This window comes from Curcuma longa, chromosome 8, assembly GCF_044706935.1.
Source record: "Curcuma longa cultivar G26 ecotype Majalengka, Jawa Barat chromosome 8, ITB_CL_G26_1.1, whole genome shotgun sequence".
Taxonomy (NCBI): Eukaryota; Viridiplantae; Streptophyta; class Magnoliopsida; order Zingiberales; family Zingiberaceae; genus Curcuma; species Curcuma longa.
The window spans coordinates 9,956,815-9,979,916 of NC_133868.1; the positions used below are offsets into that span (position 1 = coordinate 9,956,815).

Here is a 23,102-nt window from a genome sequence, read left to right on the forward strand (position 1 = left end):
TTAAAATCTTTTTGATTTATATACAAGGGCCATGAGTTAACTTTCACTTCTATTTCGCATACCAAATAAAAGGGAAAAAAATCTATGTAACATTACACAGTAACTGTGACATGCAGACAGGCTGAAGCAATCACACCGTTGTGGATGGTATTGAGCATAGCTCTTTCTTATAGGGGCACCTGAGAAAGGCTGAAAGGAGATTTGTCTAACCAAATGCTATTCACAAGTACATTGCTTTTAACATCTACAATATCTTAGTTCAACATGACAAGCCATAATCTAAACTCTAAAATCAAGTTGTCAGGTTGGTGCACATCACTGGAGCTGGCTTGACCGTCCTAGTGTTAGGACAGTAACCTGATAGCCACCACATTTCAACCAGATACATAGCAAGTCATTCATATTCCGGAGGCAAATTTGATATGAACAAAAACATATTAATTTTGGAGCGCAAATGTATAATTCAGGGTCCTGGAGGGGCAATTGTGCCTATAACCAATATAACCAGCCTCATGACAAATTCAAAGAATCAACATCACCATAAAGGACCCACTTTTCTTGCCCATGAACAAGAATCTCCATTAAATGATCACCATTTGATATTGTAAGAACTAGAGCCATGATTATGCTTCCCCCAAAAGAGGCAGGTTAATCACCCAATTCATAGTTTCAAGTTCTTCCACATGTAAAAGCCTAGAGGGGGGCATGGGGGAACACACCCGGCCATCATTCTTGCTGCTCATATATTTGCATATAGGCCTCCGATAGAGCAACCATTTGAGGAAGAGTTTCAGTGACATGGAGATCCTGCATCTCATACCTGAGAGAAACAATTCACAGCAAGCCACAAGGTAAAACAAACAAACAAACACGATAACAGACTAAAAATCTCCACAACAAACATACCATAGCTCTTCTGATTTACGCTGCACAAACACTCGGTAATATCCCTCTCCAGGTTTCCCATCATGAACTATGTTACCAATAAGATCATATTTTGAACGCAACTTCTTTTCCTTTGGCGGAGGTAATGGAATGTAATCTTTCAACTCCAGATTCTTCACAGGGAAGTTAACTGAACAATAAAATTATCCACAATCAAATATCGCTTTGGAAAAAGTAACATCTCAAACTGAAGGGGGTTAGTATACCAAGTGTAGGGTTCTTTTCAATGAAAAAGTTATTTCTTGTAAATCGACGCATGTGAAGAATGAGATACTTTGGCAGCCGTGTGACCCTATATCTCATCCTAGCAATGCAAGGCCGGACAACCTCTGTGATGGTCTCACCATCAAACTTTTTCAATATATTGAATAGGGGAACCTACAAAAATCAAATGCCAAATTAGTTTTCATTTATTGACCAGAATAGCAATGTCAAAGCCAAAAAACTGCCAGTGTAAATGTCTATAAGTCAACCGTGTACCACATGTCCAATATCGACTAAAATTTGTAATGAATCAACAAGAGTTCAGTAGCTAAACTGGCCCAATAAGAGGAAAAGGGGAGGAGACAAACAATGGAAAAGAACCAAAAAGGATTCACTTACTGACCAAGTCTAACATATAATGAAATACTAGATCTAGGAAAAACATAAAACTTAATAGACTTGCCATAAAGATTACTCAGTCTTGTACAAAAGCTCAACTAGGTTCCAAAGAATGGAAGCCAGCAGAACAAATTAAAGACATGTGGAATAACTTGCTGATTAAAACTGTTATACTTGGAAGTAGCAAAAATATACATGAATGCATAGAAAAGCTGCTGTAGAAAAAGAAATATTAATTGCAACATTTCAATGACCCACATTGCTAATTAGAATATTGCTCCAGAAGATATTTTCACTCCTCAAAATACAGAATTAAGTTTCATAGTCAGAAGGTCTGCCACCTTGGCTATAAGTTGCAATCACTGATATGAATATAGAAGATTCTCACATATAGGCATAGAGGATTGATACCTGAGGGATAATGTTTTTCTCCATCGCATCCTTAAACAGGGGAGGTGGCGGAAGATCAAGGCCAAGCATTAGGAATGACACTTTCGATGTTTCCCTAACAATATTGTCATCTGATACTCCACCTTCCATAACACTATTTTTATTTTTCTCATCTTCATTATCTAGTTTATCGACAAGAGATTTCTTTGGGATCTCTTTTACAACCTCCAATTCACCCTGCAACGCTAAGTAACCAACATCAAAAACAGGAGTCAAACACACAAATGATTAACAGTGTGGACGGGAAAATACCTGGAAGCAGTCATAGATGATGCTCCGATCCTTTTTCTTTGAGTGTCTAAGTTGTGCATGCAGTGTATTCAATAACCAGGACATAAATTCAACAGGATCTGATTGAACACCTATTTGGAAGCGCTTGTTACTAGCCTTCATGACTGCCTGAAGAAATTCATGGGGGCTGACCTGAAAAGGAATGATCAATATGGATTGCTGGCTCTGACCAAAGCAATAAGATAAAGAAACAAGTCGATCAGAAACTAACCTGTCCCTTAAAGTTCCTTGCATGCCAAATTTTTCGTGTAAGTTCTCCAAAGCGATGAACAAGTGGAGATTTGCTGTGCTGGTAGTTTTCAGGGATTAGGAAAAAGTTCCTCAGGGGAGTCACTCTCATCAAGGACTGAATTGTGACGTTGACAAAATCAGTGTCCTTAATGTTGTTGAGACCCACCTAATAACAAGGGGGGAAATTCGCAAGTTCATGACAGCAAACATAATAATTCTCAAGAAAAGAGAATAATTGAACAGCAGAAGAGTCAATATACAACATTATTTTTCCATGGAATTTATACATCATCCAGCAAAAGAAACCTAGTAATTAGCACGTATGATAGTCATTGTCAATCAAGAAAATAAAACCCCAGAATTCCCTCATTCATGGTGACATACAAGCTAGACATATATTTATTGACTAACTCTATTGTAGACTTCCATTCAACTCAAAAGGTATCAAGAGACTAGCAGATCTATTACATACTTAAAAACATATTTTTGGAAAAGCTGTATAAGCGGCAGGTGGAACATACCATTCCAGGGAGATAGTTAGAACCATCCAGTGCTCTTGACCATTGTCTGTTTTCATCCAGATGCAGAACTTGTTCCCTAGAAAACCTGAATAAAACACAGTATGAAGTTGGTCCGAGTAAAAAAGCTTTCATTCTGAATGAGAAAAAGACAAAACTGATGAAACAATATAATCAAGTTATCATAAGTATAAAACAAATCAGAGAGCTATGAAGAAATACATTTGAATGCTTTGGTTATACAAATCATATTATGTTTTGTCAAATTAATAACAATTCTTGGCCAGTGGCACATTGTCCAGTTCAGCCTTTCCTAAGCTAACATTGGTATCTATTGCTTCTGAAATCTCTTGGTTATGTTTCAAAGCATTCCCAATGGACATAAAAAAAGTGTATGAATTGCCAATTTACCTTAGGAAAAAACTTATCTGGGAGGATTATCCTCTCATGGGAAGTCCTGTTTCATGTGGATTGACATTTCTCATTCTCGTGTTAACTACAAGAACGAAGAACACTTTGCCAAGGTGACCAGATGTCCAATGGGCCTTTTGCCTAACCATAATGTAAGCCATAACATGCGTATTATGTTCCCAGAAAAATTGTTCTCACACTACTAACTGCTATTTTCAGTCATCATAAAACCAAGAAAAAATGGCACATTCACAGAAAAAGATCAACCTATAAGGAAATGGAACAAGGAGAAGGTGTTTCCTCTCCGTTAGTTAGTCATATATACTTCTATCTTGAGTGTTCTGGTTCCAACTCCAGTATATGAAAACTATAGTGTAACTACTTACTCGAACAATACTGAAAGATGAGGTATGACGATCATACTGAAATAAATAAAGATTAAGTATGTTGAACATACTTTGTATTGTTACAACTTACATCAGAGGAAGAGTAGATAATACCACATTACCTTGGATTTAGGACATGCCGAATATCATCTAGTGATGGATCGTCAATTTCATATCCATCAGGAAGGCAGAAAACTTTCTCAGTTTGGAGATTGATGTATACATGGTGACCTGCTTCAAGACTGTGTGTATATGCATGAGAGTTCAAGCCTCGTCCTTGATAGTACTTTCCACAAACCAAGCAGGCATACACATTTAAGTTTGAGAGAGAGATGGAACAAAACTTCTCAAAGTCAAAGTCCAAAACCTACAATAAGTAAATAACAAAGATTAAAAGAGTGCAATAAAGAAAAGGAATCTCCATGAGTCTTCTCCTCTCCTGTTTGATCCATCCATGGATAGCAGATTTGGGCTCAACTTAATTCCTTATATCCTTCTTCTTTTACTTGATGGCTAGTCTTGTTTTTATTTTCTCTTTCTCTATCTTCTCTCATTATGCAAACTCTATTAGTAAGTCTAAATAAATCAAGAAGTCAAAAAACAAAAAAAAACAATGGTCTGGTGCTTCTTTATCCACTCCTGAAGGCCTTTGCCCATGAACGTCTGAACAAGGAAAAGACAAAAGATAGCTAACATAAGCCAAAATTTGATCAAAAATATGTTTGACATTGTTGCTTTATTCTAGTCTCTTTGCCTCAAAAATTAAGACCCTCTAGCCTAGCAAGGGGAGTTGTTTGCTAATGAAGGATGTATATAAACTTGATTGGTGAACTAGAATTAATTTGGATTTAGTTGAGTCCAGAAACTTAAATTTTCCCTAATTAAATTAATTTGATAAAGGATATATACAATAAGGTATCTACAAGCGCAAGAGCTACTGAGTGTCTCAAACAATTTTCTCATAAGCTCACATCAGGAGTTTGCTCTTAGTTTAAGTTAGTCCTAATTGAACTTACCCACCATATTCAAGATAATCACCTTTGGTGCATGTTATTTGCAGATAAAATATGTTTAATTGATGAGTGTAAATATATTAAATTTGAAACTTGAACTGTGGAGAAAAATTCTAAAGATTAAATGTTTTAAGTTACATATAACAAAATTAAAATTTTGGAATATCTTTCATTGATAAGAAAATAATCAAGGGGATAGCTAAGATGGATGGGCATAAACTTTATGTAATAAGAGATTTAGACACATTTGACAAGAAGATGTTAATGAAGACGCCATTAATAGTATATAGAATGAGGTTGAAATGATGAGGAGCTTATACAATCTTGTGTGATTATTTTGTGCCCCTTAGGCTAACACAAGAAATCAAACTTAACAAAGTTGGGAGTTGGATTGTTAAGAAGAAACATAATTTCATATAACAAAGATGAGAATGCTATGATATATGTTTGGAGTTGTAGCTCCAGTAGATAATAAAATGAGAAAAATAGGTTGAGATGATATGAATGTGTGCAAAGGCAACCATTTAGAAAAGATTTGGAATCAATTCAAGTGGAAGGTGTAAAGATAAAAAGATGTCAAAGAAAACATTAGTTCAATTGAAGGATAAAAATTATGTAGTTAAACCCAAATTGTTGGAACAAACATGGCTCACTCGATGATGATGATGGTGATGAATTAAGCCAGACATGTTAATGGCCAGTTTCTTATTTCTGCAGGTTCTTATAGTCAACAACAAATAAAGATGAGAAAATTGAATCATCCAAAAGCCACTCATAGACTTAGTGATTAATGAAGAATTATGTTAACAATCACCCATCTCTTTATGTGTCACAAGATAGCTGGCATTCTTAAGTTATTGTTGATAACTTTCTATTGCACTAAAGGAGGAAAGCTTATCGAATCTACATCCCTAGTTGATTGCGAACTCAAGAAAGTCAGTCTCTATAGTCATTTTTTATGAAATAACAAAAATTCCATTGTGTATCTGCACTGGTCTTCCATCACAAACTTAGCAGAAGAGCTAGACCCAAAAGAAAATGATTCGTATTCAAATCCGAGAAGGCCAACCCAGTTCATCCCTCTGAACTCAAAATGCACAATCTGTTTTTGGATTTTAATCTAGTCACTCTAGAGTAAAAAAGTTTTTGTAGCTCTATAAACATATAACGGAATGTGCAAAATGTGATCTATAGAAGAACCAGCTGAAACATAACCTGGCGATTGACTGTATCGAGATAGGGGCAGTCCCTCCGACGCTCCACCTGACGCTGACGTCTCGCCGGTTCCATAAACCGACTACCATCCTTCTGATGCTCCTCTTCCTCTTCGTCTTCTCCTCCGCCCCATACTTCTCGACCACCTCCGTTCTGATTAGTCACACCGCGACCGTTCCCCGGATCATATCCTCCATTATCCCGACCATTCCGCTTCTCTCTCCTGGCCATGACCTCCTCGCTATCGATGTCCTTATAGACAGCGAGGCCGGGGAGAGCCCCGCCGTCTCCTTCTTCGTCCTCTCCATCTTGGATCCGCTGCCTCTTGATAGCCTCCGCCTTATCGTCGAACTCTTCTTCTCGCAATTTCCTCTTCCCCGGAGCGTCCATGGGCGTCGGAATAAACCCTAGCGTCGCTTCCCGAAGGCTTTAAATAAATTCAACGGGAAGATCATCAAAGAGTCGGCTGGTTTATTATCGTAAGAAAATAAGTGAATAAATTCAACGGCTATGGACACAATTCGATAAACTTAATCCGATTCGACCTTTGATACGATCCATAATAGGATCCGATAACCTGTTTCAATATGAAATAAGATTATAGAGACGAAATCCGTAATAGGATCCGATAATTTGATCCGACAGAATTATCTTAAACCACGGCTCTACATCAATTTCATATATATAGATATATAAATTAATTAATTAGCTATTTAAATTACTTCTATCCTTTAGATACTTTAAAAACTTTATATCATGTATATTTATTCTGTCGAGTTGGTTTGGTTTGGTTTGATTTAAACTCACCGTGAGTTGAATTGACTTGACCCCGAATTCAATTTTGATCGGGTCTGGACTCGCCACGTGGCTGCAATCTCTCCCACATCAATTAACATTATTAAATAAATAAACATAAATATAAATATTCGAAGAAGCTGAGAAAATTGTTCTCAGCTGCTTTCTTTAGTTTCCTCTCTCCATTTCTTCCCAATGAAATGGAAGGAAACAAAGCGCAGTAAAATCTCTCTGCAAGCTCTTATCATTACTTCTAGGAACCCGAAAGACTACCCCCCATGCATCTTCACTCTAACTATATATAGCAAACAACACACAGATCACACTGAGTCATTGAATTGAGATCACACAAAGTACTATCATATACATTAATATCAACGTTCTCAAAGGGATATATCAATGCATGCCTAACTTGGTTACTTGTTCTTAGCAGGGTTGGAGTTTCTGCATCTCACGTCCAACATGATGCACACTATCAGGAGCAATCAATCTTTATTCAGAGTGACTGCTAATGATACTGTGCATGCAGCATCAACTGCAGAAGCTTCAACAATGCTCAGAACCTGCCACTCATGTATCTGTTGTAAATCAGAAACTTCCCAGATAGCTTCCCTCGAGATCTCTTCCTAAGTGCAAGATGAAGGAGAGAGGCATGAGGCAAAGTCCCCTACTCTTCAGATCCTCAACAGTGCTCTCCTGATGCAATGGGGGAAAAACAGTCAATTAATACAAGTTGCAATTGTTCTTGGTACTGAGAATGAGGATTGAGAGTTAAATAATACTGACAGTGGGAGGTTGCTTCATGTTCCCTGAAGTGCTGCTCAAGTACGGTGTGCTCAGAGCCTACAAAGAATATACAAAGGATAGGGCAAGCGTAGTGAGAAGAGTTGCTGAAGAATTCAAAGAATATTTCAGTTTTTTCAAGTGCCATTTTTAGTTTTTGAGATCGAGAGAGAGATGAACTACCCCAATTTGACTCTGTAAGAACCTGATGTAACCAATTGCTTCTTGCAACACAGAGGCTGTATCAGTCTGTAAAATTCATCAAAACCGACAGTGTGAGATCCTCTTATTGAAATAAAATTAAAAAAAAATGTGAGCTTAAATTTCATGAGCAGGGAAAGTATCCAATACCTTTCCAAAAGGGGAAACAATCTGATGAAGTGCAGTTATTCTATCTCCCAGTTTTTCCTTCCTCACCTAAAATTAAAGAAGAAATCAGCTTGTTGTGCGCAGCTAATTAGCAAAAAGCTTCATATATTTCCACTGGAGTTGTCTATTATATGATTGATATCGACCATGATGTTTTATAGAAGGGAACCTTCAACGTGGAATGAGCTGCGAAGGAGCCTTGAATCTTAGCCCTCTTGAGAGCTCCACCAGTCGCCGTGCTGTTGCACTTGAGAATGGAGAAGCTCAAACTATTAGAAAAGTAACAGACAATTATATTGTTTTAAAAATCTTCTCAGAATTTTCTAACACTTCGATCTTCCTAGCTATATACCTCAGGTGAGCTATCAGCTGGTTTAATAGCGTTGTGATCCTTCCCTTCAAACTTGCTGTCTGAGAACTCCAACAGGTTGCTGCGCAGAGTGGTGGCGACTACAGAAGGCGGCAAAACTTGATGACTCCATGAACATCTAGATGCTTGGACGATCCCTTCACTGCTCCTGGGGCTCTGGATCATGTACCCACTTCCACAGGATTCATGCTTGCAGGCACCTGTGCCTGCGTCTGCAATCTGATTTTCCCAACAGCTCTCTATAATTTTAGCATCATACTTCTCTTCTTCACCAGCATACGATCCTCCCCTGCAGCAATATAATCAACTCCATCAAAGATGCGTAATTAGATATCATGCATGCACACGAACCTTTGGTGTTTTCATCAAAAAGAAAAATAACAAGAGATGAGAGATTTTAGAGAGTTACAGCAAAAGTTGGCTCCATGAGAGTAGAGGAACTTGGGTATCATGGCAAGGAGTCATAGTGGTCGAAGAAGATGATGATGGAGGAAGGGAGCAATAGTTTTGCTCAGTAGGCGGCCTCATCATCATAGGACTTCCCCCCATGATTTGGACTAGAGGACTTTGATGAAGCAATCCTCTATTCATCTCTACAACCTTAATCTCCTTCTGACCACCAGAAAGCATGGCCAAGTGAAGACGAATATATCTCAGTGTATATAATTAAAGTGGAAGTATTTTATTTAACTAGATCATGAATTCTCTCTGAATTACTGAAAAAAATCTCTCCTTTCCCTTTTAACACTTGCTTTTGCTTTATCACAGAGTACGACAGAAAGTTGGATGGTCCTTAATTCGTTTTATTCACCAAGTATAGATTTCTTACGTTAGAACAAGGGTGAAAACTATTGTTTTGAGTCTCATGCATGCAGAAATAATTAGTGTATAGGAAGAAGATGCCCTGGATCTAGATCCAACCACAAAACAACATATAAACTTGTCTCTGATCTACGTGCCCGGCAAATAAATTCCCTTGATTTGCGTTTACTTTTAAACATTCCCTCGGGTTGATAAACAATATATATATTCAAGTCTTCTGATAATGAATAACCCTGAGCAAGGGGGGTGGCCTTTCGAGTTTAGGGAGGGAAAAGGTCGTGATGAGGAGTTTGGTTCCCCGAGCAGTTTGTCCTTGTCCTCGGCCAGGGCCATGCACTGCTGCTCTTTGATGTGTAAATTAATCTCTTTCCCTTTAACTCTTTCTTGGAAGTTTCACTCCGCTTGCCATTGTCTTCATCCTGCCATGCAAATATTCCTTCCTTTCTCCACATGTTGTGCTGCCGGCCGCCTCGATCGTCTCTGTGACTTTTCTTTGTTTTGGCGAACCGTGAGAGTTCCGATCGATCAGAGATTTTTTGTGAGTTGCAAAGTGATCGATCGATATTTCGATTTGCTGGGGAATCGAATGAACCTGAAAAGTGCTGTGCGAGATTTCACATTTCTGACTTAGTAAAGATGCTTTGACGGGTACTGCAAAGGAAAAATATAGTTGAAATTAATATTTTATTAAAAATGACAAATTTATTTTTTTTATGAATTTTTGAAATTAGTTTGATTAGTTTGGTGTATTTTGTTCGCAATGAATAAGGTTAATTGCTTAAGAAAATCTTGGTACATATATATAATTATTTATTTGGTTTGTTGTCAAAAGATAATGATTGAATTATTGGTCACGAGTTCAAAAGATAATGATTTGAAATAATAATAATATTATTATATCAGCTCAAAATGATTTGAAATGAGAACATCTTCGACTTTGAATTGGCTAAATTAAATTAATTCTACCGATATTTATTTTTATGACACCCACCTTTCTTTTTCAGGTAAACAAAGAAAAAGATTGATGAGGAATACTTACATCCTCCTTTAGTGTTTCTCAAGTAATTGGAATAGATGGAATTTAAAAGTTAGATTCTGTTATTTCAAATTTTCAAAAAAATTTAATATTAATTATTTTAAATAATTCGATTCTCTTTTAAAATTTATAATTCGATTAAATTGAATAAATCAATATTACATGGTATTGATTTTGAAAATTAACACCAACACCATTATAGTGTTGATGTTGATAGAGATAAATTTTAATACTTTCTACGTTCGATCAAGTTTTGATTGATATAAATGGATCCGTGATGTGGAACCGTATAATCTAGAGTTTTGGAATTATTTTCATTTTAAGCTTTGAGAGATTATAATTTTTTGATTCGAAGTGAATCATCCTATAATATATCAAATTGAAGTTCTTTCAAAGATTTACATTTGTTATTAGGCGTAACTTATAACGGCCTAATTTTAAATCCAAAATAATCATTTAAAGTTTTTTCATAGACTTGGAAGAATTTTAATCTTTTTTATTAAAGTTATTTACGTCTTTTGCATCGTTGGAGTTTTCAGATTTCATTTATTTAACATCGGATAAAAATATATCATTGTTAAAAAAATTTATCGATTCAATTTTTATTAGAAAGTTCAATCAATTCAGTTATTTTGAAAATATATATTTTGATTTATTTATTTTCGATTAAATTGATTCCATCGATTCAATTAATTTGAACTGTTTACTCAGCCCTACAAGTAAAACAACCTTTGAGCTTCTCTTTCATTCACTTTCTCCTCTCCACTCGACTTCAATTCTTCACCTCCCTGTTCTCCTTCACTTTCTCTCCTAGTTAACATTGCCTAAGATTATTGCGAGAAGAGGATCGGAGGAGGAAGAAGAAGAACAAGAAAACAAAGAAATTTGACCAACACATTCCATATGAAACAAACCCTATTGAGTGGGATGAATAATGTCTAATGCTTGTATCTTCAAGATGGGAACGAACAGATTGAATGGATCAATATATATTCAGTACTCCATTGCACGGATTAATTAATCTTTTCCACACTGTTCTTGAGTACGTTTGGAAAAGGGGCCGGGGAGGAGGAGGAAGGAATCCGGTGGTGGGGTCCCGCGTGCCTGCCTACGATCTGCTGGTCGAGAGCAGCTAGCGGAGCGGGGAGTTGAAAAAGGACGTCGACGTTGACTCTGCCTCGCAACTTTTCCTCCTCCCCCTCAATTGCACACTGCACGTCCGATCGCAATCATCTCTTCCTCCCTTTTCCCTCCGCCCTAGCTACTTCAATCCCCCTCTCCCAGTTCTCACTTACCTTCCTGCTCGTTTCCCCACGTCACGCATGCATCACGCATGCGTCTGCCAACTTATAATTTCAGCTATATATATATATACAGCTTGCGATCATTTCTTTGTCAGTTAATCGCCATGATTGCATGGACCTTGGAGGAGGATGCGGTTCTTCGACTGAAACTGATCATGAACTAAGCATTATATATCCATGCATATTTTTGTTTGTTAATCATTCTTTTCTTTCAGTACTCCTTGTAATAATATAATATAGGAAATCTATATTAATTAATTAGCTTTTATCACATCAAATTTGTTCATTAATATTTTATTTATATACACTTTATAATCTCCTTCAATATGTGATCGATCTTATGGATTATATTATCTCAATAGCATTAATTATCTCAATAGCAAACTCTAAAAACTTCTCAGTACATCTTAAAATTTTCATAACATTTAATTTAAAATTTCAATTGTAAACTACATGGTACATTACGATTTTATATATCCATATATTATAATTTTAAATTCTAATATAGGTATAATTACACTTTCATTCCATTAATTGCATTTTAATGATGGTTTAAGCCCTCTCTATTTTTCAGATTACAATGTGATTGAATGATGTCGGATGAGATAACGATTATTTTGTGGACAGTATTGAATCTGTTGGTTTGACTATGAATGTCAAAAATAATCTTCTAAAACTTGTTAATTCTGAAGAATACAAAAGATAGAAAAATAAATAATACTATTAAAAATATTATTAAATAAAAAAATTTACCTTAAAAATCAATTAAATAATTATTTAAATAGACTCAAAATCTTAAGATACAAAGAAAGAAAAATCTTAATAGAAAAGGGGAAAAAATCTTAACAACTAAGAATCCTAAAAATCCTAAACAAAATAAATCTTTAAAAATACTAAACGAACTCAAAATCTTAAAATATAAAAGATAAAAATTATTAAAAATACTCCAATTAAAAAAACTCAAATATTTTTAAAAAATAAAAATTATCAAAAAAAGTAATAAAATCTTCGAAACCTCCTACATCAGACGCCTAGGTTAAAAAAAACTTATCTTCAAATTTAGAATAGTGTCAGGTGATCATCCAAACGGAATCTGATATCAAATCGATAAAATTTATTAGTAGCTAGTGGACTTGGTCAGTGTTGTCCTTCCTTGTGAGAGATATTTCTGCTCTCATGATTTTGATGGCAGATTCATGTGCTACCTTCCATTATATTCAAGCAATTTAGTAGCCTCTGTTGTTGATTATATGAAGCTGTGAGAACCAACATCTGTCGATGATGGGTTGTCATTCAGGTCAAAATCTCAAAAAGAATAATGTGATGAAGAAGTTGAAGATAGACTCCATTCCCTATTTTGAAAATTTAATTTCAACGATGGGAATAAAAGTGTAGAGGTGCCCTCATCCCCAACACGAATTAGATCCAAATTCCACACTTGTTGATGTTCCATTACCTTTGATGTAGGAGAATCACTATTGAAAGAATCCAATTTGGATGAGACGGTAGGTTCTATGGAAACTAGAGATGTTCCTTTATTAGGAAGTTAATTGTCTACGATCTTACTAACTCCATCATTTGAACTAGTTGATTGCATATCCTGATTTTTCTCTTTGCATTGAATAGAACTTTAGGATGAAGTTTCTTCCTCTTCAACTTTTCCACCAATGGCGCCTTTGTTGAGGGAATTATTGGTGCTCGAAACTTACAACACGTTATCGTCAATTTCATCGACAACTTCATTCACCTTATCATCATCATAAATTGATTTATGATCATCAGTTGCCTCAATCTCACCTTCCCTTATTTCTCAAATCAATATATTGTTGTCTTGTGAGAATGGCTGGATAAGATATGAATCATGAGGGTGAGTTGGATAATTTAATCATTGACTTCTAGTTCTGTGACTTTTTACTAATTAGAGCACTTTGAAAATTTGCATCCTGTCTCAATGTATGAAGTTGTTGAGATAGAGATTTAATATATCCAAAAGAAAAAAAAATGATTCTTCATTTATTTTTATCTTCTCTCAATCAATGATCTTGGTTTTAAATTATTTGTCTCGTGAGTGTCGCAATTGCTTCTACCACGTCAATACTCACCCTTTAAGTTTTTGATCGCAACCAATTTGACTTTCACACAATTAGGAACTTCCTCGTAATAAAAAATTCTTTCCACTTCATTATGAAACGTATCAGAAAACTTAGGAAGATCAACTGGAAACTCGATATCTCTGTACCATTCCTTTTGACCTTAGCTTCTGCGATTGTGATAGGGGGTTTGAAAAGTAAAATCAGAATTAGGATAAGAGAACTTAGGATCTTCAAAATCTCGCACCGCGCGCCAGATGCTGAGTTAATTTTGTGTCTTTTCTTTATATATCAAGAATCTCGTCTTGGGTGCTATGAACACAGTGCAAAGCTTCCTCAACCGAAACCTATCTATCATGACCATGATCACAACCACAACGATAATCCATTGGATTTGATAAGCTCGATGTAAATTGAATAACGATTATCATGCGAATAGTATTAATCCATTAGTTCATCTACAAACGTCGAAAATAATTTTCTGAAACCTATTGATTCGAAAAAATACCATATATAGAAAAATAAATGGTATTATCAAAAATATTATTAAACTAAAAAAATTACTTTAAATATCAACTAAATAATTATTTAAATACATTCTGCAAAGAAAAGAAAGAAAAATTCTAATAAGAAATTTTTTAAATAGATTTAAAATACTAAAAATTCTAAATAAATTTAAAATTCTAAAATCTAAAAAAATAAAAAGTTATTAAAAATACTCTAAAAATAAATTTTTTTAAAAAAATTATCAATAATAATAATAATAATAATTTTTAGACCCTTCTCATAGTTGAAGTGCATGTAAACTTTGTTTGGCACAACTTGAAGAGATTTTCCCAGCGAAAGGGAATTCCAGAAGTCTAACATGAATTTAGATTGCTTTGAAGCTGAAAACTTCATTATTTTGCGATCGAATTCTCCCACTCTTTTGCCATCAGGAACGAGTGCCTTTCATGGCTCTTCGCAGTCGAATGAAGTCACTGTTTTCAGTTCATTATGAATCTAACCGCACACAGAAGGAAGAAACTTTATCGACATTATTATATCTCAAGGTTCTGGCTTAATAACAATATATAGGATATATATCCAAAGAAAAAAAATAATAATTCTGACAAACAAGACGATTGCTTCGAGTTCCATCTATACTTCATATTTGCAGAGATCTTCGAATCCCATGTACTCGTGATGCTCGATCTTGTAAATCATGTTGGAAATGCCCACCCCACCTGTTGAGCAATATGAGGACATGTTCTTAACAGAATGTTGATTATATGAGCTGTGAAAGATGACTACTAACCGAGAGAGATAGCGCTGACGAAAATTGTAAAAGAAAGAATGAAGATGATGAGAGAAGCTCTCCCCAGTATATCGATGATCTTCCTCACTATGTGTTGGCCAATGAATGCGGCAACAAGTGAAACCGCCACTAAATATGAAGCTGCCCAATTATGAGAGATTAAGTATGATGAACTCAATCTCAGTATCACAAATTAAAGGTGCATGAAACTGTCAGACGTTACCGTATGGGACTGGGAATCGCTTCAAAAGGTAATACTCCACAACAGACATGGATGAAGAAAATGTCATTGCAAAAGTTGCAGTGGCACTTGAGACCTGGGGAAAGATTAAGTTATACTTACTGATTCAAGCATTTTAACAAACACAATCATGCATGAATTCTAGTTCCGTTCATATTTCCTAGCTCAGTCAAGCAAATGTGCTAACTTCTTTCTGAGGATGTAACAACAAACAAACACAATCAGAAACAACCAGAGATCGAAGTTTAACAAAACACAAACCTGAGGAGGAACGCCGAGTTCCAAGAAAACAGGACCCAAAATGAAACCTCCTCCAAGTCCAAGAAGCCCTCCGACTACGCCGGCAAGGGCACCGATGAAGCAGTAGAAAACGAGTTGCAAAACTGTAAAATCTGATCCTTCATCCCCCTTTGACGAGATTACTCTCTTTCCCTTGTATAAGCTAACGGCTTCATATCCTGCTACTCCCAGTGATACAGGAACCTGAACAAGTTTATCATTATGTGCACCATTCACGTGAATATAGAAATCTAATCAAAGAAACAATTTCAGCTGAAACATGTCGCGCAATGGACTACCTGAAGAAAGTTCAGAATCCAATACCAGAGAGAACATGTCGTTGTATAATCTTGCTGGAGGTTCAAAAACAACATGCACCGGTGAGCGATTAATCGTAAGATAATGGGCATATTGTTAGTGCTTCAGAACAGATTGATTCACCTTTAAAACTTGGAGGACAAGGAAAGCTACCCATACAAAGCAAAGGAGACCAAGCTCCTTCCAGCAAACATTTTCCAGGACTGGAACCTGCAATTTTTGTTTGTCCATGGTAGCATCATGCATGCGATAGATGGTGGTGTTATACAGAAGGTTTCTGAGTGCTTCCTTCATTACCTCTTTTCTTAGAACCTTCTCCTCTTCTGTACTTGTATTCCCAGGACCAGAAGGGAGGGCTTTGTATTCTATTTCTTCACTCCCTGCTTGATAGAAAAGAGCAATTTAGTCCAAGTTAGCCATGTGCCATGGCAAAAAAGAAGAAGAAAAAAGACTGACCAGCTTACCATTTGACTCTTTACGAATCTTTGCCTCCTAGAATTCAAAGAAAAAATAGAAGTCAAACTGTGATTCAACAGAAGTAGAAGCAAAAGCTGCATTCTAATAAGGTAAATTAAACTAGGAACATGCATTACCCTCTTCATAATTGTTTCTTTCTTCCATGTCTCAACCCCCTTCAAAAATGCCTTGGTTGATGTACCTATCGAGAAAATCCATACGACATAAACTTCTACAAACACTCAGGACTACAAAGCTGAAGGGAACTAGAATAGCAGAATTACCTATGAAGAGGATGATTAGAAGAACAGTGACCATCCAATCTGCAAAGATAACGTTGAAAGCGACTCCAATACTAATCCCCAGCATAAGCATTGGTTGGAAAAGCAAAGCCAAATCGTAGTCAATGATTGGCATATCCAGAGTTGGATGCCTAAGCTTGAGGTTGTACCAAACTGTTGATCCTGCAGCACCCATGATCATACCTATCCACAGCATTGTTAACACAAACAAGAAGAATAAGCAATCCATAAACTTAGTAAGACAGAATAGGATTTTGCAACAAGAGTTAAACTAATACGAAATATAAAATGTATAAAGTCCAAAAAAATGAAAGGTTCCAAAACAAAAGTCACGTTTTCCTTGTTAAGATTCAAGAAAACTCCATTGACTGGTAGTTATGCACATCTAGAACTCAATAATGCAAACAGGGCATGGCCTCACATTTTGATATGGCAGTGGAAGACTTAGCGTCGAATCCAATGATGAGAGTGAGCATGGGAACATATATTCCGCCACCGCCGACGCCTCCGACGCTTCCAAAGGCTGAACCTAAGAACCCGATGATGGTTCCGACTACGATTTGCCACCCAAATTTCATTGACTTTAAGAAGAAACCAACAGAAAAGATAACATTTTTACCAAAATGGTCAGGAGAAGACAGAAAGGAGGCAAGAATAAGAGATAGAAAATCAAAATCAAAATTACCGGCCAAACGTGTTGGTAGGAGGATTCCTCCGGCCGCCACAAGAAATCGACCACCATAAGCACGTAATCGGACAGTCCGACCTCCTCAGCTTCAACAGCTTCTGCCGCCGCCCCCTCTGGCCGCAGTCGACGCTCAGCGGAGACCGAAAAAAAAACCGCAAGAGCGACCAGAACCGCCGCCCACAACTGAGCGCTCCGCCACCTGGGTTCCATTTCCCCTCTTCCGCTCTCCCTCCCTCGCGCGCGCCTAAAAATCGAAACTTTAGTCACTCACTCGACTTCCCAGCTACAAGCACACCCTGAAAAAGGAAGAAACTCCTGCGTCGCGAACCAAAGCAAGCAAACTCGAGGCCAACGCCGACGATCTACGACGTCGGAGCAGGAGAGGGCAGAACAGTCCGCTGCGACGGACCGGCACGGGACAGAAGACGCCGCGCCATATTTAAGGTGTCTCTATTACTAAAATACCCCTGCAATTCCTGTTATTTACATTTACGGATAGCGTTGACGTGGCGAATTTTCCAAAAGGCGCACTGAGTTTAAATTTATGTAAAACACCCCTGGCGATTCATCTATATTCACTAAACACCCCTTGGGTTAATTAATGCTGTCATTTTCGTAATTAGTGCTATGGTTTGAGTCATATCTTAAGACATTGAAGAGTTAATTATTTCACATAAACTAATCATACTTGTGATGAATTTAGCACCAAATTATAATTAATGTAAAGGGTGGGTCAATTCCTACACTCATCAATTCAATGGTTTGGTTGGAATATAAAAAAAAAATATTATCAAAATGTGACCAAATCTAATTTGGCCGTTCTAAGAGAGCAAGATTCCCTCTCATCTTTACAAATAATGTGATTGGATTTGCCTCACAAAAAAAAAGAGCAAAGAAATGAAATAGAAAAGTTTACATCATGTTTGAGAATTTTGATAATATATTAAAAATATATCTAAAGGCATTGAAATATTAATTGTATAGAAATTCAATGGAGGGTAGAGGATGCAATCAATTGAACCAATCTCAATCACTAAGTGGAATATTATTATATGGTTTTATTTCATAAAGGTTCATAAAGTGAGTATATTTGGTTTTGCTTTCTATTTAATTTTCCATCTTCTCTAATATATTTATCCAAATAAACAATACATATATATATATATATATATATATATATATATATATATATATATATATATATATATATATATATATATATATATATATATTGCTTGTGATAATAAGAAAATTAGTTTAGGATGACAAATCAATTGAGTTATTATTGCAAGAGACGACATGAAGATAATCCTATCATTCATATTTTTTGATTTATTTTGATGATCTTATTTGAAGATAATTCTAAAACGTTAATTGTAAAATGATGCATCATTCATATTTTTTTTATTTATTCTTGTGATCGATAGAAAATTTTCATGGGATGAAATTGTCACTTTCATGATTAATCGGTTTGAAGAGTTGGATATTTGAATTATCAAAAATAAAAAAAACTAATACAGTTTTTGTTGGAAATTGATTTTGAACTAATAATTTAAGTGGATTTCGTCCGATCAATTTGAAAATTAAAATCTACAATTTGAATAGATAATTTAAAAAAATTTAATCTTTTAAAATTAATTTAGGATGAATAAAAAATTAATTATTATATCGGATCCAAATAAATTCATGAGGTACTAATATAGTTAAACTCTTTCAAAGAGTATTGTTATATCTAAATAATTAAGAGATTTTTATTTAAAAATTTCAACTTCAAATCCCTTTCATTCATAAATTCATGCTAAGTGTATTTGATTAGAGATTATCATTCATAATTTTATTATCCATTTAAATTTATCAATAAAAATTTTATTTAATTTAGATAATGAATAAATCCTGGTAATATCAATAAATGAGGGATATAATCCGGAATCGAACAACCTCAACCTCCGAAGTGTAAGATTTTTTTATGATTTCAGAGTTAATAATTTTTTTTTTCAAAATTACCCTTACCCGTTGCTTTCCTCCTTCCCCATTGTGAGTGGAGAACCTCGCATCGACCCAGTCACCGCCCCTCACTCCCTTATATCCTCCTCAATTCCCACATGTACCGACGTTGTCCCCATCGAGCTCCACAAGTGGGCTCGCCCCACCCTTCTCCCTCATTCCTAATGACAACATCTATGTCCGCCTAGGACATGAAGTCAGTCGGGATCTAGTACTTGGAGGTCGTGCACCGCCTAAAGGCTGCTAGGTTCGCCCCTGACCGCATTGTTTTTATCCCCAACGGACCTTCATCCCCAACGAGGAGAGTGGTGCTCGAGGGTCGGCACGGATGGCGCGAGGAGATCTGCGGCACGGATGGCGCGAGAGTTTTCGTAGCCTCGAACGCCTTTAAGAAATTAGGCATCGGAGTGGTGCTCGACGAGGGTCTAGTGTCGCACCGGAGTATAGAGTTTTCTATGGGGGTATACCCTCCGTGGTGGCTCATGATCAAATCCCACGGAGCTCCAGGCCATGGAGAACACCATGAAGAGCGTGAAGGCGGTCAAAAGGTTCAGGGCGGCACAGTTCAACCTAGTTAAGGCCTGGAGCCAAAGCAGAGGGTGAGGTTGTGTCAGTGAACCTGGTTTACCTCAAGGCCAGAACTCTTTCAACAAAAAGGTGAAATTCACCACCTCAACGATCTCATACGATCGGTTCTACGACCATCTGTGAAAAATTAAATCAAGAAACTGTAGTTGATCATGAAGAAGAAAGGTATTACCTCTTGACTTCAAAACCATCACCATCTCTACTATAAGTTCGATCACCTTTTTCCTTCCTCTCTATCCAGTACTACAATCTCTTTTTTTCTTTCTTTCTTTCTTTTAGGAAATCATGAACAAGCGTAATGGAGTAAATAAAATCTTTAAACAAATAAATTTTTATTATATTATTTAAAATAAATTAAATAATTAAATTAAATAATTATATAATCAAAATTATATATAATAATTTAAAGCAAACGTACTTTGAAAATGATCGAACATACTGACAACAACAAAAACAGTGACCTTGAGGGGTCAAATAGAAAATGAATGACTCATGCAACGGGAAAAAAATATTATTTGAAGTTGTGCCTATCAACTTTATATATATATATATATATACGGAATTGGAGTCTATTTCTTATGACATACGTAATTACAATGTTCATTTAACTTATGTATAACTGATAGCAACATGAAAGAAGACTAAGGCCACATTAAAAAATAATTAATTGATACACGGGGAAACACAGAAGAGAGTTGGACGTACGTCTCTTACATCATTTTAAATATTTTTTTTCCTCTTTTACAAGATCAAAATTAGTATAATTTGTACAAATGTAGCCACCAGTGGCCCTCAAATAATTGCAAAAGACAAAGAGCTCATACATCACTCACAGCAAGCCATGTTCAACCTGAGTGTTTTGCATCCAACATCATGCATGTTTTTTGAGGTTACGTTCCTCCTAATTAGTGGACCGAATGAAACCTCTGGAAAATCTCACTAAAACATGCATCAATAAATTAAATCTTCTTTGATACGTTTGAAGAATCATTGATGAAGACAAATTGTGGAGGAGCTTAAGTAATTGCCAGCAAAAAAGGAGACCTTTTTCTTCTCCATAGCTGTATCGACACTTGTTAGTCTCCAGTTGACCTGAGCTTTACGCCTCTGCTGTTCTTACTCCTGTTCTTTTCGGTTCGTAGTGAGATGAAGAAGAAGGTACGTACGTGAAGAAAAGTCTTTCACTCCATTTTTTTTTTAATTTTCTTGGTGAACCTTCCTTGTCCGGAGCAATAAGCACTGAGTATTCGTTCTTTTTGAGACTGGGATTGCATCCTTATCCAGCTGCAAGAAAATAGTCAATTTGAGTTAAATTGAACAAGAAGCCTAATAAAATTCTTAGGACTCTAGTCATCTTCATCACAAGGTTTTGGGTCAAAAAAAGAACTGAGACTTGGAGTCAATCACGAAACTGAACATTTGATTTGATAGAGACAATGGTGTCTTCTTTCTTATGTGTGATATATATATATGGATAAGCACTGAGTTATAGATCATCAGCAACTATTGATAAGATGTTGCAGTTTTAGCATACAGAAAACATGAAATTATATATAAGCAAGATCTCCCAATTATCATCACCAAGTTGCCAAAAAGACAGATGCAAAACTATCTATCTATCAGACTCTTCTTCACCCTTTGGCATATGGTGCATTTACAAGTTGTTGGAAAAATTAATTTTGATAACCAATAAATTAAATAGGGATAGGATGACTATTTCGTGAGTAGACCGTTGTAAATCAATTTTTCGAGTGAATAATAAATTAATATCTAATAAAGGATTCATCCGGTATGATCAAACAGAAGTTTTGACTTGCACATGAATTGGGTTATGAATACAAGTACATCAATGTTAATTTGAGTATGCGTGAATGTCAATCCATGTAAATCATTGAAAGATATAAAATTGAAATTAATTTCATTGACTGATTAAAAGATTAATCGATGATTGTAATATCAATTAATTAATATTTATAATAGATTAATCAAATTAATCATAGTTATAATATTAATTTAATTAATTAATGTTATTGATTAATCAAATCAATTAATGATAATTGATAATATTTAAGTGAAAAGACATATGTCTTTTCATCTCTTGGAAGAAAATTTTCACCTATTGAGAGTAACCCTTCATCCTTTATAAAAGAAACCTCATTCCTTCCACTTAAATCATTCAATTCTCAACTTGTGAAATCTTCTTTTCAGCTCTCTTCTCTCTCTCCTCTCTTAAAACTTCTAAGGCTTCGAGAGTTTGATAGGACTCGAAATTTAGAATGCTCATATTTCGAGATATAGGTCATTTTGGGAGGCAATTACTGATAAATCGTAAGCATCAAGGCGAGACAATATCGTCTTAAGGAAAGAAGGTATAACCTTCACCTCGACCTTAATACTTTTATCCGTGAGGATAAACTTACCCAAGGGGCATGTCGATATCCAAAAGGATTACTTGACAATCAATGAGATTAAGTTGGTAATGACGATGCCAAGAAGGGTACGTCTATTACTCGAAAGGGTACCTTGATATCCAAAAAGGTGTGTTGAGAGTATAAACAGGACAAGGTCCATGTCGCCATATCCAGCTCCACCGGTTCGAGTCAATGACTCAGCATTGAGCTGATTAACCGGACTCAATTATTGGATAAACACCGCCAATCCATCCAATAAAATTCCAATAATGTTAAGATGATATTTGTAGTTATGGCGGCCATGGGTTCCACTCCTACTAGAGAGAAATGGAAAAAAAAAATTCTTCGTCGCCATCTTCAAGCAATGATAATAAAAGACACTATATTATGGAAGAAAATAACCTCATAAGGTAACAATAAAAAAAAATACTCCTAGCACATCTGAAGATGAATCTTAAGTGATGGAAGAGTTATTCGTAAGGAAGAATAGAATTTTTCTATGCTAGAACCATGCCTTAAAAGGATGGATGACAAAACTATACCATGGGTATAGTGTAACAATGATGACCGAGGCTTTGTGGGGAGGCTAAAATCACAAAGTTGAAGATGGTGAGTTTAAACTATCCAAAAAGAGGGCTAATGAAAGCTTCAGATAGAAGCTCAAGCCCACTTGCCCAATAGCTAAACTTGAGTCTAACTCAATGAGACCTAAGTGGAAGTCATAATAGATGAGTTAGAAGGATTATATTAATGTGCCTACATGTGATCAAATTTTTTACTAAATAAAACTTGCGTAGAATTCGAAGTTTTTAGTAAATGAAATAAGTTTGAGGACCACTTCAAATTTTTCATAAATATTTGTTGCTAGAGGCATTTCAAGGAGACA

At 35.8% G+C, this 23,102-nt stretch overlaps 3 protein-coding genes across 3 annotated transcripts; all 3 read right to left on the reverse strand.

The window, feature by feature from the left end:
* Positions 1-416: 416 nt before the first annotated feature.
* LOC141833285 (uncharacterized) lies at positions 417-6,478 on the reverse strand. The gene is made up of 9 exons (XM_074720688.1): positions 6,064-6,478; positions 3,958-4,202; positions 3,042-3,126; positions 2,501-2,686; positions 2,251-2,421; positions 1,960-2,175; positions 1,152-1,323; positions 907-1,075; positions 417-820 (listed from the first exon to the last, which is right to left on the reverse strand). Exons 1-9 carry the CDS (start codon positions 6,451-6,453, stop codon positions 727-729), a joined length of 1,728 nt encoding a protein of 575 aa, XP_074576789.1. The 5' UTR covers positions 6,454-6,478; the 3' UTR covers positions 417-726.
* Positions 6,479-7,137: 659 nt separating this feature from the next.
* On the reverse strand, positions 7,138-9,010 carry LOC141833293 (uncharacterized). The gene is made up of 7 exons (XM_074720696.1): positions 8,790-9,010; positions 8,363-8,669; positions 8,180-8,257; positions 7,993-8,058; positions 7,825-7,890; positions 7,645-7,701; positions 7,138-7,554 (listed from the first exon to the last, which is right to left on the reverse strand). The coding sequence occupies exons 1-7, from the start codon at positions 9,008-9,010 to the stop codon at positions 7,447-7,449; spliced, it is 903 nt and encodes a 300-aa protein (XP_074576797.1). The 3' UTR covers positions 7,138-7,446.
* Positions 9,011-14,651: 5,641 nt separating this feature from the next.
* LOC141833288 (sulfite exporter TauE/SafE family protein 3-like) lies at positions 14,652-17,612 on the reverse strand. The gene is made up of 12 exons (XM_074720691.1): positions 17,211-17,612; positions 16,947-17,106; positions 16,508-16,708; positions 16,361-16,425; positions 16,232-16,259; positions 16,065-16,147; positions 15,891-15,977; positions 15,749-15,802; positions 15,432-15,653; positions 15,153-15,246; positions 14,930-15,070; positions 14,652-14,858 (listed from the first exon to the last, which is right to left on the reverse strand). Exons 1-12 carry the CDS (start codon positions 17,421-17,423, stop codon positions 14,773-14,775), a joined length of 1,434 nt encoding a protein of 477 aa, XP_074576792.1. The 5' UTR covers positions 17,424-17,612; the 3' UTR covers positions 14,652-14,772.
* Between the last annotated feature and the right edge of the window lie 5,490 nt (positions 17,613-23,102).